This window comes from Myotis brandtii, unplaced genomic scaffold (genome assembly GCF_000412655.1).
Source record: "Myotis brandtii unplaced genomic scaffold, ASM41265v1 scaffold655, whole genome shotgun sequence".
Classification (NCBI taxonomy): domain Eukaryota; kingdom Metazoa; phylum Chordata; class Mammalia; order Chiroptera; family Vespertilionidae; genus Myotis; species Myotis brandtii.
In genome coordinates, this window is record NW_005370542.1 from 1,162,234 (window position 1) to 1,178,304 (window position 16,071).

The window sequence follows — 16,071 nt, forward strand, 5'->3', positions numbered from 1 at the left end:
GAAATGTAGTCTTTTACTAGAAAGAGCAGAGGGCTTGGGAGTCTGAACAGACCCAAGCCAAAACCTGCTTCTGCTATCGCCTAGCTATCTGACCTCCAGCAAGATGGATGACCTCCACTGTTTGCAAAATGAGGGTTATAATGACCTACCTCCATTTGATGTTACAAAGATTAGACAGGGCTGTGAATACAAAGGGTTGGGGCAGGGTGATGTTAGCTATCAGAGTTAGCTTTCATTTTTTCCTCTGCCAACGGACTGTAAGAGACAGGTGCCCTGCTGCCATGAAGTGGAAAATAGCCACGTTTCCCTACGTATCTCTTTGATGAGCAACAAGGCTATTACAGTGGGGCCTTGACTTACGACTTTAATTCATTCCGTGACGGAGCTCGTAACTCAAATTACTCGTATGTCAAATCAAAAGTGAACGAGTGAGACACATGATGCTGGGCTGATGTTGTGGCGTTCACTGTGACGTTCGCTGCGCCAACTAGCGGTGGGGTATCTGAAGCTGGCTCGTAACCCGAATTTTAGCCCGAAACTCAAAGCAAAAAATCTGCCGAGAGATGGCTCGTATCTCGAAAAACTCGTTAGTCGGGACACTTGTAAGTCAAGGCCCCACTGTATTTGCCTTACCCATGCTCTAAGAGTGAAGGGAATGGTGTAAGTATGCTTTTAATGATGGAGATTCTCTTTTTTCCTGTAGCCTCAATTAGTCTCCGACTATGTCATTTTCATTGGAAAAAAAAAGAGTGACAGAAATTGTTTCTGGGATTATTAGACTCCATTCCTCAATCAGAAGCCTACATGTATCCCTGGTTTTTAGGGAATTGACCTGGTGGCAAAGTGTGGGATCACTGAATATACACAATATAAAACAACCACCACCCAGAAATACAGTACCTGTTAGGTAATCCAGACATTCTAGCAATTTCTTCTCTCGGGAAAAATCTAAGGCAAAGGTGTCAAATGTGTCATTGAGGTTGATTTCAGGAATTAGAACCTGGGAAGATGCAGTTGCCATGGAGACTCTGTAATTTAAACAAAACAACTGTTTAGCAATGTTAAGATGGCTTTCGCTATACCTACATAAGATTTTTAAAAATCACAGAAAAGAAATATAATTTAAAAATAGTGCTGTTTTACACCTGAGCCTTAAAAAGATTCGTGGAACCAGCATAATACAGAGACACAATACAAATGAACTCGAGCTTAAAGAAAAGGCAGGGGAACCGGAAATGGCTTCCCATTCCTTTTTACTATTGAGGGGGGGAAATTCCCCATGGAGGAGAAAGAATATTCATATTTCATGTTGCTGTGTATTTAACAGCCTGGCCCCATCACATCTAACCCCAGTGAGAAGCACATAGCTGCAGGCATTTCTTCACACATCTGCCTGGGAAACTGTTTGTTCCTTTCAGACTCGACCCTGCTCCACTTCAAAGAGGAGTCACCAAAATTTCAAACTGCATAAAAGGCAAAGTACAGATGAAAAAAAGAATGTTTCCAGATATTGTATTAGTTTAATCAATAACTAGCCTCTCTCTAAAATAAACATTAAAAAAGGAGTTTTTGTCTGGCTCATTTTCATTCTCCTTGTATTCATTTTCTGGCACCATATTCCCAGCAGATGGCATGGAAAATATTCACGAGCTTTCTCACAGACCCCCTCAATGGACGCACTGTTTCTCCTCTTCACTTAGGGTTGCAGGTTAGACTTCTCATTTATAAACCCTACAGCAGTGGTTCTCAACCTTCCTAATGCCGCGACCCTTTAATACAGTTCCTCATGTTGTGGTGACCCCCAGTTCATTGTTACAAATTGAACATAATGAAAGCATAGTGATTAATCACAAAAAACAATATGTAATTATATATGTGTTTTCCGATGGTCTTAGGCGACCCCTGTGAAAAGGTCGTTCAATCACCAAAGGGGTCTCGACCCACAGGTTGAGAACCGCTGCCCAACAGCAAGGTACAGGTAAGTATCAATGTTCACAACTGGCAAACCCAGAGATAAAAAGTAGGCTGGTGGTTGCCAGGGGCTGGGGCAAGGCAGCAATGTAGAGTGACTGCTCATGTTTATGGGGCAGTGGTCGGCAAACTGCGGCTCTCGAGCCACATGTGGCTCTTTGGCTCCTTGAGTGTGGCCACGAAGTTTCAATCGCACTGTACGTGCGCACCCGCACGTGGTATTTTGTGGAAGAGCCACACTCAAGGGGCCGCAGTTTGCCAACCACTGGTATGGGGTGATGAAAATATTTTGGAACTTGATAAGTGGCAGTGATTGTAGAACACTGTGAATGGACTAGATGCCACTGAATCGCGTATGTAAAAATGGCTAATTCTGTTATGTGAATTTCACCTCAATAAAAAAAATTTACACCTGTGAAATGCTCAAAACGCGCCGGCGCTTTTTCAGTGCTGTAGTGGGAGAGAAGTAGAGGAAAAATCATCAGAATGACATTGCGATCTGCAAGAAGAGCTCTAAGTGCATGAATGAGAGTGAAGAATCTACACTCACCACCTTACCCCTTTGCCAAGAAGCAATGAATAACAGTTGTGATTTTGTTTGCTAAATATTGCACCCAAAGGGAATTGGACTAATTATTGTGACTATTAACTGCTAATTTAAACTAATGAATAAAGGGATATGGTCATAACTGCTAATTTAAACTAATGAATAAAGGGATATGGTCTAACTGTATTTAAAAAAATGCCTTCCTGCCCTGGCTGTTGTGGCTCGGTTGGTTGGGTGCCGGCCCGTGCACAATAGGGTTGCGGGTTCGATTTCTAGTAGGAGGCAAGCAGGAGGCAGCCAATGTTGTGCTCGCACATAGATGTTTCTCTCTCCCCCTCTCTAAATAAATCAATAAAAATAATTTTAAAAAATGCTTTCCTTATGACCCATAAACACAAAAACTTCTTAAAACTCAGAGAGATCCTAGTGTTGTTCAACAAATACTTACTAAGCCCTTAAAGTATGCCATGTACTGAAGAGCCCAAAGAATTTGCAACAATGCAGAAAAGTAAAAAGAAATGCTCTAGCCCTAACTGGTTTGCTCAGTGGATAGAGCGTCAGCCTGCGGATGAAGGGTCCCGGGTTTGATTCTGCCAAGGTCACATGCCTGGTTGCAGGCTCAATTCCCAGTGGGGGTGTACAGGAGGCAGATGATCAATGATTCTCTCTCATCATTGATGTTTCTCTCTCTCTCTCTCTCTCTCTCTCTCTCTCTCTCTCTCTCCCTCCCTCCCTCCCTCCCTCCCTTCCTCTCTGAAATCAATAAAAGTATTTTTTTGGGGAAAAAAGAAATGCTCTACACCTGAAACTAATACAACATAATACTGAATGTAAACTCTAACTGAAAAATAAAATGAAGACAAAGAAATGCTATAGTGCCCACTGAACTCCTCAAATAGAAAATTCAAAGTGAAACCCCAATTGATTCTGTGTCACGATGTCCAGTAGGGAGAATTGCAATGAGTTATTATGAAACAAGCGCCTAATTTTCTATTGTGTTTCCCTGACATACACACGTAACACAGATCTTGTGCTCAACAGGTTAGCAGTGGTTCTCAACCTTCTGGCCCTTTAAATACAGTTCCTCAGGTTGTGACCCAACCATAAAATTATTTTCGTTGCTACTTCCTAACTGTAACGTTGCTACTGTTATGAATCGTCATGGAAATATCTGATCTGCAGGTTGGTCTTAGGCGACCCCTGTGAAAGGGTCGATCGACCCCCAAAGGGGTCGCAACCCACAGGTTGAGAACCGCTGGGTTAGAGGATCTCAATTGCTCTCAACAGATAATCTTGCTTTGGCACTTTTTCTGTCCAGTGGCAGAAGCCTCTGTTTAGGCTCATCCAAAATAGATTTCCTTCCTAAGCTCCTGCTGGTTCTATGGGCCACACGCAATGAAATAAAGCCTGCTTCGGTCCAGGGACACTGTTAAAAACGCCTGCCATCTTGATGGTGGGAACTTTGGGGAATGGGAATGGAAAGGCTGAAAGCTCCTAAGCCTGGGAGGCAAAGACTGACAGCAAGGCTCTTTGGAGATTACTGCAGCTTTTAACACCAACACATTTTTTTATGGAAGGCAAGATATTTATCTTTGGCTACAATTTCAAATTCTTAATTGGAGTGACGGCCAAGGGGAGCTCTGCCAATTTCAATATTTTAGGCTGTGTTTTTATTCCCCAAATCCTTGTTGCCCATCTTCTGGCCTTTCAGATAAGTTGCCAAAATCCACCTGGGCCATCAGTGTAAGCCACTTTCTCAATTCCTCCCTTTTACACTCATGACTGTGTGTGTGTGTGTGTGTGTGTGTGTGTGCGCGCGCGCGCACGCATGCACGTATGTGAGTGCACGTGTGTGCATGCCTGTGGGTATGTGCACTAAGCTTTTACAGTATCGGGGCAAATGAGGGCATAGTGTCACAGCTTGATGCTTAACGGGAGGGCGGGGGGAGCTGCACATTACTCCCTGTTTCTGTCTACTCTGATGCCCCTAATCTCCATGACACTCAGTTGCTAGCAGTCACATGGGGCTACTTTTCCAGAAGGTGGATATGTCGAGAGCTACACTGCTCACAGGTTTCTGCCGAACAGCCAGTGCCAGGGGAAGACGCTCTACCCTTCCTGCCTAATATCCCCACCTCTGTGCCCAACCCTTGCCAACGGTGCTTAACTGTGCCTCTCTCAGGTGGGCAGTCCACAAGGCACATTACCGTGGTAAAACCTGATGAGGTCTCACAGAAACCGAACATGGCCTACTTTGGTCAGCTCAGGATTTCCCAAATGCATTTGGCTCCTCGACCTTGGTGTTGTTTTAATGCCAATTAACACCCTGCAGAACACACTTCAAAAACCATGCATCAGCCCTAGCTGGTTTGGCTCAATGGGTAGAACATCGGCCTGCAGACGCAAGGGTCCCAGGTTCGATTCCGGTCAATAAATGTTAGTTTTCTTTCTCCTTCCTTGAAGAAATTCAAGTCCTAAGATGGTATTTTTTTTTTTTCCTGGACAAGGGGTTGGCAAAGTACAGCCCGTGGGCCGAATCTAGCCTGTTTTTGTTTTTAATGTCTTATTGATGAGGTTATTAAATATGTGTCCTTATCCCCACATTACCCCCCAGTACCCCGTTTTTTAAATGGTTTACTGGAACACAGCCACGTCCGTTCATTTCCATATTATCTATATAGGCTGTTGTAGGGCTACAGCGGCAGAGTTAAGTAGTGACTGAGACCTTATAATCAGCACAGCTGAAAGTATTTACTCTCTGGTCCTTTACAGAAAAAGTTTGCAGACTCCTGCTCGGGGAGAAAGACCAGCATGAAGGAGCTGTCTGGCGTCTTCTAGCAATAGGATTCGGTTGTTTTGTCTAAGGGGCAGCTGACTGTGAAAATTAGAATGAATAAAAGGTCAAGGCCATCTGCACTGATTATGGAGATGTCACTAAGGTGGTGTTAGGTGCTTTGCTTGGGCTCCACTGGGATGGCTACAGGTGCTGGCACCAGTGAAGGTCAGTAATGTTTATGCCGATCAAGTACACGCACTGAAGGAGCACTCACCACGCCAGGTTTACTGCCCAACTGAACAGTCACGTGATATCATTTTTATGTTTCCTATCCTGGAATAAAGTGTATTTTAAAAGTGGAAGGTATGAGGTGGACAGTTTGGTCCTTTCTCTCCCATGTGAGTTGGCCTTGACCTTTTCAGGAGGTGAAACTTCTCAACCAAATAGAACAGGCCTAACAGAGAACACCTGGCCCATTTTTCTTCAGTAGATGAGCCTTGAAATGGAAGAAAAGATTCCCTTTTATGTTTCTGCTTCTTCCTGATTCTTTACTATCAAGAGTATGATAAGATCAGGTCTGAGAGTCACAATGCGTGCTGTTTTTGTGCCCTCATAAGTTCTCCCCCCCTCCTTCAAAAGCAGGCCGATTTTATTCTTTCGAACTGGTGGCCTCTTATTTCAAAGGCCCTGAACTCCAGGCTGCTACTGAAAAGTCCCTGACATGTCAAAGGGAAGCATCTTCAGTGGGAACAAAGCAACTCAAAGCGTCTATTCTGTCCCTACTCAGCCTTGAAAATGAAAACAAAAGCAAGGCGAGGGCAAGGCCAACCAATCACCCCCGAGACACAGCTCCGCAGCGAACTTCCCAGCGGCCCCGCACTCACCTCTCAGTGATATTCTTCGCCGTCTGGAGGAACCGCGCGTGGTCATTCTCCTTCAGCGAGTGCTCCGCTTGGGAGATGAGGGAGGCCGAGCGCTCGATGCACTGTTTGCAGTTGGCAATCTGCTGGGCCAGCTTGCGAAGCCTCATCACCTTGGAGAGAAGCATGGAGAGCGTTACACGAGTCTCCTCGTGTAGTGAAAGTGCATCGGCTGGACCCTTCTGACGCGCGGATTTGGTTGTATGTAAGCCATCCTTCAATACAAGTTCAAAACGTAGGCTTAGGGAGATAGGGAGATACAGCGATCTGTTCTGGGACTCTGCTCTAATCAGTGGTTCTCAACCTGTGGGTCGCGACCCCTTTGGCGGTCGAACAGCCCTTTCACAGGGGTCACCTAAGACCATCCTGCATATCAGATATTGACATGACGATTCCTAACAGTAGCAACATGGTGATGAAGTAGCAACGAAAATCATTTTATGGTTGGGTCACAACATGAGGAACTGTATTTAAAGGGCCAGAAGGTTGAGAACCACTGTCTTAGATATTCTTTATCTCCTTGGAGAAGTGTTGCTAATTTGTTTTATGAAGAAACACTGAATTGCGAATTGCTTCCCTGTTGATGGGGGGAAGGTGTTGCTCAGTGGTAAGTTACCGAGGGTCACCAGGCCGCTTCCCGTGACTACTACACACCATTACAGTAAGATCGCAGAGCATGCTGGAACTGTGTCTTCGTTTTCAGCTCTGCCATCAAGAAAACATCACATCTCTATGGTACAGTAAAAGCCATTTTGTCAAAAGTTCTTTGCAACCCATGGTATAAAACTGTGATATAAAAACATTAGGTATTACGAGTTCCCCACACTATCTAAAACTCACGAGTTAAATGAACAGAAAGTGAGCATTTTTTCAATTGATTAATATTTTTCCTGTTGAGCAGATGAGAGAAAGCCAAAAAAAGCACAGCTGGGCCATTTCCCCTCCCTGGGAACGTCATTTCCAGGCACTTCGTGCTCACTTGATAACTAAGAACTGTTTTGATAAGCATTTCCCAGTCGGGATAAAAACGCACGCTTGGTTCCAGCCTTCATTCCAACCCCCGATTCTGTCTTACTTGAAAAGGACCCTCCAACGTAATTGACCATCACCTCTGGGGCAGGCCAAGATAAGTCCACCATAACCCACTTGACCATTGGCTCTGGCGTTGGCAATGTGCTGCGAGATGAAGCCCTCTGGCCAGAAGCCAAGATAAAATTAGACCGCTAATTGGAATTGCCGGGTGCCTAGTGCCCCAGTCCACACAGCCGGGGCCAGGTCTTGGCTGGCTTTCCGATCATTCCGGAATGGAAAACAGCCCCGGGTGAAAGGCTAGGGAGGAGGCCGGGTCATCTGTCTTGCAGACAAGGCTGGCTCAGGCTCCCTCCAGAATTCCTGCTCACTCCAAGAAATTCCTGCTTTCTCCAAGTCATCGTTATCATCCCCATGCAAGTCTAATCGAAGGAAAGGAAGGAAGGGGGTGTCAGAGCTGGGGGCCTCCGAGGAACGTCCAATTCCAGCTCTGTCGCACTACGGAAAACAGAGGAAATGAATGCTGAATGGAGAGGCAGCGGCCACAAGATTTCAGGCCAGAGTGAGAGAAGTTCTTGAAAGTAAAGATTTAAGGAAAGAAGTGTCCAAACTTTGGGGCAACCAAGATGTGATCTCAAACCTGGTAGAAGACTTCCCTCATTATGATTATAGTGGCCACCTGCAGTAGATGAACTGTGTTCATTAGTTGAATGCAAGAACACTCATTTTACACCAAGGAGAACTGAGCTTCTAACATCATTATATCCAGAGGTAAAGCTAAGAAAGCCAGAGTCTAATTCCAGATATGAGAACATGTCCATGAGAAAATGTCAGAGGAAGGAAAAATGACTTCAAGTCCCTAGAACAGTGATGGCGAACCTTTTGAGCTCGGCGTGTCAGCATTTTGAAAAACCCTAACTTAACTCTGGTGCCGTGTCACATAGAGAAATTTTTTGATATTTGCAACCATAGTAAAACAAAGATTTATATTTTTGATATTTATTTTATGTATTTAAATGCCATTTAACAAAGAGAAATCAACCAAAAAATGAGTTCGCGTGTCACCTCTGACACGCGTGTCACAGGTTTGCCATCACTGCCCTAGAATAAAGCAAGTACATGGAATATTTAATTATACAACATAAAGAATGCTTTCAATTATATGGCAGAACTGAAGATGTTTAATACAATCCTAACAAAAGAAAAAGAAAGTCAAAATATTCCCTTAGAATAACTTCATGTCAATCACTTATCCTTTTGGCATGCCTATTAGTGACCACACAGTTCACACATGTAACAATGCTTGAACTCCATTTTCTTCTTTCTTTTCTTCAGTCATGATACTGGAAATGAAAAGTGACATAAGTGGAAAAGAAAAGAAGCCTTAAATCATGCATAAGTTGAAGCAAGCCAAAATAAGAGCCTCCTTTGAAAATATGGGAATGTTTTACAGAAAACAATTGTTGGCATAATTTTAATTTTAGTTCAGTGTACAATTCCATCCAATAGACCAGACTGGAACTTTTCAAGCCCAGTGTGCACAAGAATCAGCTGGGGATTTTTTTAAAGGAAAAATGAGTTGTTTGCAGTCCCTCTCCAATGTCCTAGGTAAGGAGCTGTAATTGGCAGAGCAGCAGGAATCAGCATTTTAACAAGCAATGAAAGCTTTTTGAACTGTAGGTGATGAATCATTAGTATGCTCAGGGCTAGCATTAAAAAAAAACTAAATAGAAGAGGAGAGGGGAGGAGAAAAAAAAGTAGCAGAGTGCATTTCTGGTAGAAAGGGCAAGTTATGTTTTAGAAAACCTTTTTTTGTTATTGCTTGTCTATGCTGAATTTGATGTCACATGTATTTCTTACTATAGGTTTCATTTAAAAAAAGAAAAGAGAAAACCATTGTTCTAAGTTGGGTGTTCCCAAACTATGGTCTGTGGGCCATATCCAGCACGAACCCTATTTGTATAAATAAACTTTTATTGGCACACTGCCACATTCATTCATTTTTGAATCTATGGCTGACTTCACACTACAACTTTGGGCAGAGGTGAGCTGTTGCAACAGAGACCATATGGCAAAGCCTAAAATAGTTATAATCTGGCTTGTACCTTTACAAAAAAAGTTTGCTGACTTCAATGATTCTGATCAGATGGCACTGATTTGCACCACACTCGGTGAAACACTGTCCTACATGGTACAGCACTTCAGAATCAGACACTGAGCATTTAGCAAAATACTCATTTCTTCATTATAAACCACTTTTTAATGTATTATTTGAAAAATCTGACAAAATGAAATATGATTTTGTAAAAAAAAAAAGATTTCTATTGACTTTTAAAGAGAGAGGAAGGGAGAGGGAGAGAGAGAGACATTGATGTGAGAGAGAAATATTGATCAGTTGCCTCCTGCATTCCCTCTACCGGGGATTGAATCTGCAACCCAGGCATGTGCTCTGACTGGGAATTGAACCGGCAACCTTTTGGTGCATGGGACGATGCCCAACCAACTGAGCCACCCTGGCCAGGGTGAAATTTTTTAAAAGAAATAACTAGATACTAATACATAAGATTCTCTGTATGTATGTATGTATCACTGCTGCAGGAGAAACTTTTCTGAGTTGGCACTGTTGGGGCAGTGTGATTGCCACAGTGAATTTTTGGAAATCATTCCATACTCATCATGGAAATATTCTCTGTTGGAATGTCCTTTTAGTGGGGACATAGACCTATTTATGTCATTTTATTGGTTGTTTATTATTACCTTAAATATGCTTTTAAAAGTAGTCCTTGATTTTTCTTTAAATGTATTTTAAACGCTTATATATGTGTGTAGGATTCCTATCCCAATATTGCTATGGCCAAATAATTGATCCTCGATTGACACAAGTATTTGAGCCGACAATGAAGTCCGTACTCAGCATTTCTGTAAGGCTTCAGAAAAGCCTGAACATTTAGTCCAAGTTAATCATCTTAAATTTTGGGGAGTTAGAGTACATAAAAGCAGTGAAGAGAAGGACCCGTTTTCTCTTTAGCTGCGACCTTCTATCTTAGATCTGTGAACATAAAATGCATATTTTGCTTAATCTGGAATTTTCCATCAGCTTTTCATGTGTTGATATGAAATGTATCCCCTACTACTGAAGAAATAAGACAATTCTTTCCCAGGGTGTCTCATGGCTCGAGACCCTCATGCAGTTCATCTAAGTATAAAGGCTGTTGAGCTATTTATTTCAAAGAATGCACCATGTTCTGAGAACAGGAATGACCAGTATGTACTAATGTGCAACAACATTGCCAGCGTGGCAACCTCCCCGGTGCGAGGATTTGTGGTGAGCTTATGCCCACCAGGCCTAATGGCTTTGTGATTGGCACCAAAGATGATGGAGGCACTCACCAAGTAGGTGAAATTCACCTTTGTGGTCTCCACGATTCCGCCAGTTCTATCTCCAGCTACCCAATTCCAGGTGCTGTCCCTTCTCTAGATTCAGTGTCCTCAGCCTGTCCAGCCACCACCCTGGGCATCCTCACAGGGCACCAAAGCCATACTCACCCTCTCTGCCCAGCTCTTCTTTTCTTCAAAACATAACTGATACCACATGCCCTGGCCAGGGACTCAGCCACTGTGAATTCTGGGGTTTGGGATCAACCAGTCCTTGGTCATGTGCCAAGTAACTCAAGAGAAAGCTCAACCAGGCACTGATCTTTTCCAGGTAACATTTGCTTTCTAATATTTCCCTCTGAGATAATGTCCATGAGCAAATATGCACTTTTTAAAAAGTGATACATTTCAGTTTAAAAAGGAATACGATCAACTTTCCTGTACACAGTACCAGCTTTACCAAATCTCAATATTCTGATCATATTAGTGGATTATCTGGGTGATTCCAATGGAATTATAAGGGTCCTTATAAAACAGCGGTTCTCAACCTGTGGGTCGCGACCCCTTTGGCGGTCGAACGACCCTTTCACAGGGGTCGCCTAAGACCATCCTGCATATCAGATATTTACGTTACGATTCATAACAGTAGCAACATTACAGTTATGAAGTAGCAACAAAAATAATTTTATGGTTGGGTCACAACATGAGGAACTACGAAAATCATTTTACGGTTGGGTCACAACATGAGGAACTGTATTTAAAGGGCCAGAAGGGTGAGAACCACTGTTCTAAAAGAACCAGGAGAGTCAGGGTCAGAGAAAGAGATTTGAGGATGGAAGCAAAGGTCAGAATGATATGATGAAGAAGCCATGAGCCAAGGAATGTGCGTGGCCTCTAAAAGCAGGAAAAGCAAGAAGTGGATTCTGCCCCAGAACCTACAGAAAGAAACAGCACTGCCAAAATCTTGACTTTAGCCCAATGAGACTGATTTTGAACTTCTGATCTCTAGAAGAACAGATAATAAATCTGTGCTGTTCCAAGCCATCAAGTTTATGGTTATCTGTTACAGCAGCAATAAGAAACGAATATGAGCATTGAGAGCTGGTCCCTGCACACGACCAGGTAAAGGCAACAAATTACCTTCCATATGCAGATGAATAATTAATTACAGCTGCATTTCAGGAGTCACGTGTCTGAGAACCTGGAAGACGTCAGGTATTAAGAGACACAGACATGTGGTGCATGATGATGGAAGAGGAAATGTATCCTGTAAGGGTTCTGGCCTGATACTCAGCTGCCCTTCTAAGTTGTACAATTTGTATGTGGGGAAAGCAGCTTCTCTACACATCTGAGTCAGTCTTTGGCCGGAGAACAATTACATATTCATTTGTTAATTCACTGTAACAGCTTCAACAACGATTTGCTTTGATTTGACTTCGACTTTTCTGATCACCATCACAAGGTATATGTAGAAGTATTTTTCAATCTATATAGGAAAAGTAATCTAAACATTAGGTAATATTAAAAGTACCTTTAAAATTCTGTAGAAAACAGAACACAACATTGGCTATTGTAATCTCTGTGTACTACTCAACACTTGCTAATTTGATTTAATTATACGCATTTTATTATGAGCAATAATAAAAGAAATTCATGAATCTGTTGTATCTTGAATGAATGTTTCTATCTTAAATATTTACAATATTGTCTTTTGAGGGTGGCAGAGAAATGGGTAAAATAAAATGGATCATAAGTATTTCAATATAAATATAAGTAATTTTAAAAGAAAGTGATGATTTTAAAGTTACCAATGGTTTCTGAATTAATTTTGAATAAATAAGAAAAGCATCGAACAGACTGTCAAACTACAGCGGGAAGGCTGGGGAGGTTTGCGGGGGAGGTAAGGGATCAACCAAAGGACTTGTATGCACGTATATAAGCATAACCAATGGAGGAAAAAGGAGACATATGTACTACTTTTGGTAATACTTTAAACAATAAAATAAAAAAAGTAAAGAAAGTGGTCATAAAGAATATAATATAAATGTGTAAAATGCTTTTTGAATATAGGTTACTGTAAAACCATAGGAAATTTAAATATGCAAACAATAAAGATCTAAAAAACACACAAAAAACTAAATATCAAACATTAGAAAGAAATGCTATTAACATATCCACAAAGGGGTATGTGATATAGTGAAACTATAGGCGTTTTGCCACCATGAAATTATACATACCTAAATTCCCTCGAGGACATGAGCAAGCACTTCTACTTTTTACATATGTATAATGTCTGATTCATTTAAACATTTATTTAATACTGTGTTCATTGCTAGGACCTAGCAATAAATATGAAATGAACTTTTCCTCTATGGAAAGAGATGGGAAACAGTGGCCATAATAGACCAGAGCTTCATGCTGCCTCCTAGAGTTGGGTGTGCATAGGAGACCATGATAATACAAAGAAAGGGGTGGAGAAAAAAATGGCCAAATGAGGGGCTTTGAACTAGGTCTTAAAGACTAACAAGGAGATTATAGAAAATAGAGAACAAGGAGATATTCAATATTTCTTAAGCTACTAAAGTGCATAGAAGTATGATATTTTCTCCAGCCAGAGAATATGAAATCTTCTGCCCTAGAAATCATACCTTCCCTTCTTTGATCTTGGTTCCAATAATTTGTCTTCTTTGCTGAATGATCTCAATAAGAAGATCACACTCCTCCATCAATTTGGCTTCTTGACGTGATGCATTGACCTACAGGATAGATAAAATGGTAAGCATTGATTTGGCCTTTGTTTTTAAGCAAATGCTCTTTTTAATGTAGGCTAGTATGTTTTGGTAATTGCTGAAAAGATATTTAAATGTTAAAACTTCTTCCAATATGCAGGGAAGACAAACATAAGGACTTACATGTTCACTTCCCATCTAGCATTCCTGGAAAAATTATTATCCAATGATAGCAGTCTTTCTCCTAAGCCAGACTCAGCCTCAAAATCTCTGAACACGACATGTACATAGCTATTACCAATTAGTTAGAAATTGACACTTGAAATATATTTGCAACGCCTGCTTTTATATTTTGAATGAAAGTATAATTTTAGCCTGTCAACCAAAAGTACGTTTTAAAAATGAATATTAGTCATTTATGGAGGACAGATTACTATCAGTATCTTTTGGACAAATTTTCCAAAAGCAAGGTAGCAAGATTAAATACATTCATTTAACTTTTCCCTTAAGCACAGATATCAACTTTGTATTTAATCACTATACTTTTTTTTTTGTACAATTGTTTATACAAATTCAACAAAGGTAAAACCGAGTCGGGAAAGTCTAGGTCTAGGAAAACACCACCAAACAACTATGGCACTTATGAATGCATATCTTTACAATTGGAAATAGCCATGTTATAAACCGGAAAAGAGAACTCTGCTCACACTTGAAAGGACAGAGAAAAGGAAAAGAAAGGCCACATTGGGTCATTTATTCTACTTCTTGACTCACCGTATAAATTAGATCTATGTAGAGTCCAAGAGTTCATGCTGGAGCAAACCCTCCTGAGTGCAAAGGCTGAAGTTCCATTTTAAAATTTTTGAGAAAAGGGTGAATTCTATACAGGGGCACCTTGGCAACATATCTCATTTCCACTACACTTTACATATATGCACAACATGCTTATGTAATTTCTTAATGTCCAAAGCAGGCTCTCCGCCTCCAGGTAAACATGCTTTAACCGGAAGGTCTCGGCCTGCTCTGCCAGGTCTGGGCACATGTCTAGATGGGGTATTTGTGTTGATGAAGTCCAGGGCAAGTTCCCGCCTACCTTAAGGAAACCAGGAAAGTTGGCAATCACAAAACAATAAAAACACTGGTATGCAGTCACACCTTGCATAAATAACTTTGAAACAATTTGTACAAAAATGATTCCTCATATTGTAAGATGTAACAAAACCAAGCAAAATATGTCAAGACCGCAGATGTGTTGTCCACTTCATGTTGACACCAAAACCCTGGCGTTGCAAGGAATGAGGTGTCCAGAACAAAACACCACCACAAAAAAAAACAACCCCACACACAAAAACAGATAAACTCCTAAGTTCATGCTTCAGTAAACTCCTAAGTTCTTTCAGTAAAAGAATTTCTCCAAAATTCCTCCTCCTCTCCAACAGGAATGTCTTCTTGGTAAAGGCCGCCTTAGAAATGGTCCAGAAAGCAGTGCACTTACTATTCATAATAACCCAAATGTCCGGATCACTCATCCCCCAAACGGGTGGTGGATCGGCATTGCCTTGGCAAGACTTGCCAAATGGGATCATCCCGTGGTCTGTTGTTCCAAGTTTCAAATTGAAAAGAAAAGCCCTCGTTTCTGGAAAGTGTTTTTCCCTCCCCCCACCCACCCCGTATTTACACACTAGTCCTTGGACTAACTCAGTTTTTGCAGGAGTTTTTCTTCCACTTGCCCGAACCGGACACTCACAGACATTTCAGCGATGAACCGCTCACAGCCTGCCTTGGTGACCTGCTGGCAGTACCTCAGGTCAATATGACAGATGTTTCCACAGCGTTTGAAGAAGGACAGGCATTGGTCAGTGACCTTATTGCAGTCTGACAAGTTGATTTCTGTTAAGGAGTCCCGGGTGGTGGTGCCCACTGCAGTGAGCAGGTTGATGGACTGGTCAGTCACGTGGTTACAGTAACTCAGGTGGAGCTTGGCGAGCAGGGGCAGCTGGCGGCTGATGAGCCGCAGGGAGGCGTCGGTGATGTCCAGGCCCGCAAGACGCAGTTCCACGACGTTGCGGAGCTTGCTCCGATGGTCCATCTGACCTGGCCTGTTATCTGTGGGCGGAGACAGGAGATGCCGCATCTGGGGATCCTTCAGCCCTTCGACCCACTGGACATCCAGGGTCCGGAGCAACGGACAACCGGAGGTACAGAGGGCCGAGACCGCGATCCACGAGCAGCCTGCCAGCACCAAGTCTCGGAGCCCTGGCAAACGGCGGATGAGCCAGCTCAGCTGGATCTTGGAGATATTGGTCCAGCTGAGGTCCAGGGAGACGGGCTGGCGCCGGATGATGCCGCTCAGCATCAGGGGCGTGATGGGCCTGCAGTGGTTCAGGTCGATGCGGGCCCATAACCGCCTATCACAGCACCAGCGGTTCCAGGTGGTGCAGACCCGCATGCAGACACTCAGGTCCTGGTGGCTGAGGTAGCTGAAGACGGCCATCCACATGTTCCTGTGCATGACGTGGGCCGCCCCGTCGTCCAGGGGCAGCGAGTCGGGTGGGGGGCGGATGGGCGGCGGCCGGATCACGTATCGCTCCATCTGCAGGCACTTGGGGAGTGGGGGGGACACGGAAGGAGGGGGCCGGGAGATGAGCGGGGTGGGCTGCGCAGGCTGGGCCCCGGCTGGTGTCACAGTTGGTGGGTAGAGGGATGGGGGGGAGGGGGTACCAT

General features: G+C 42.9%; 1 protein-coding gene across 5 annotated transcripts in view; it reads right to left on the reverse strand.

Annotated features, from left to right (window-relative positions):
* Positions 1 to 16,071, reverse strand: part of MID1 (midline 1) — a 351,369-nt gene that overhangs the window by 26,121 nt on the left and 309,177 nt on the right. For all 5 annotated transcript variants that reach the window (XM_005880810.2, XM_014528837.1, XM_014528836.1 and 2 more), the window contains 3 exons: positions 13,267 to 13,374; positions 6,179 to 6,327; positions 901 to 1,028 (listed from right to left, as the gene is read on the reverse strand). In XM_005880810.2, the coding sequence (XP_005880872.1) occupies positions 901 to 1,028; positions 6,179 to 6,327; positions 13,267 to 13,374 (385 nt within the window). The remainder of the gene's footprint in view (positions 1 to 900; positions 1,029 to 6,178; positions 6,328 to 13,266; positions 13,375 to 16,071) is intronic.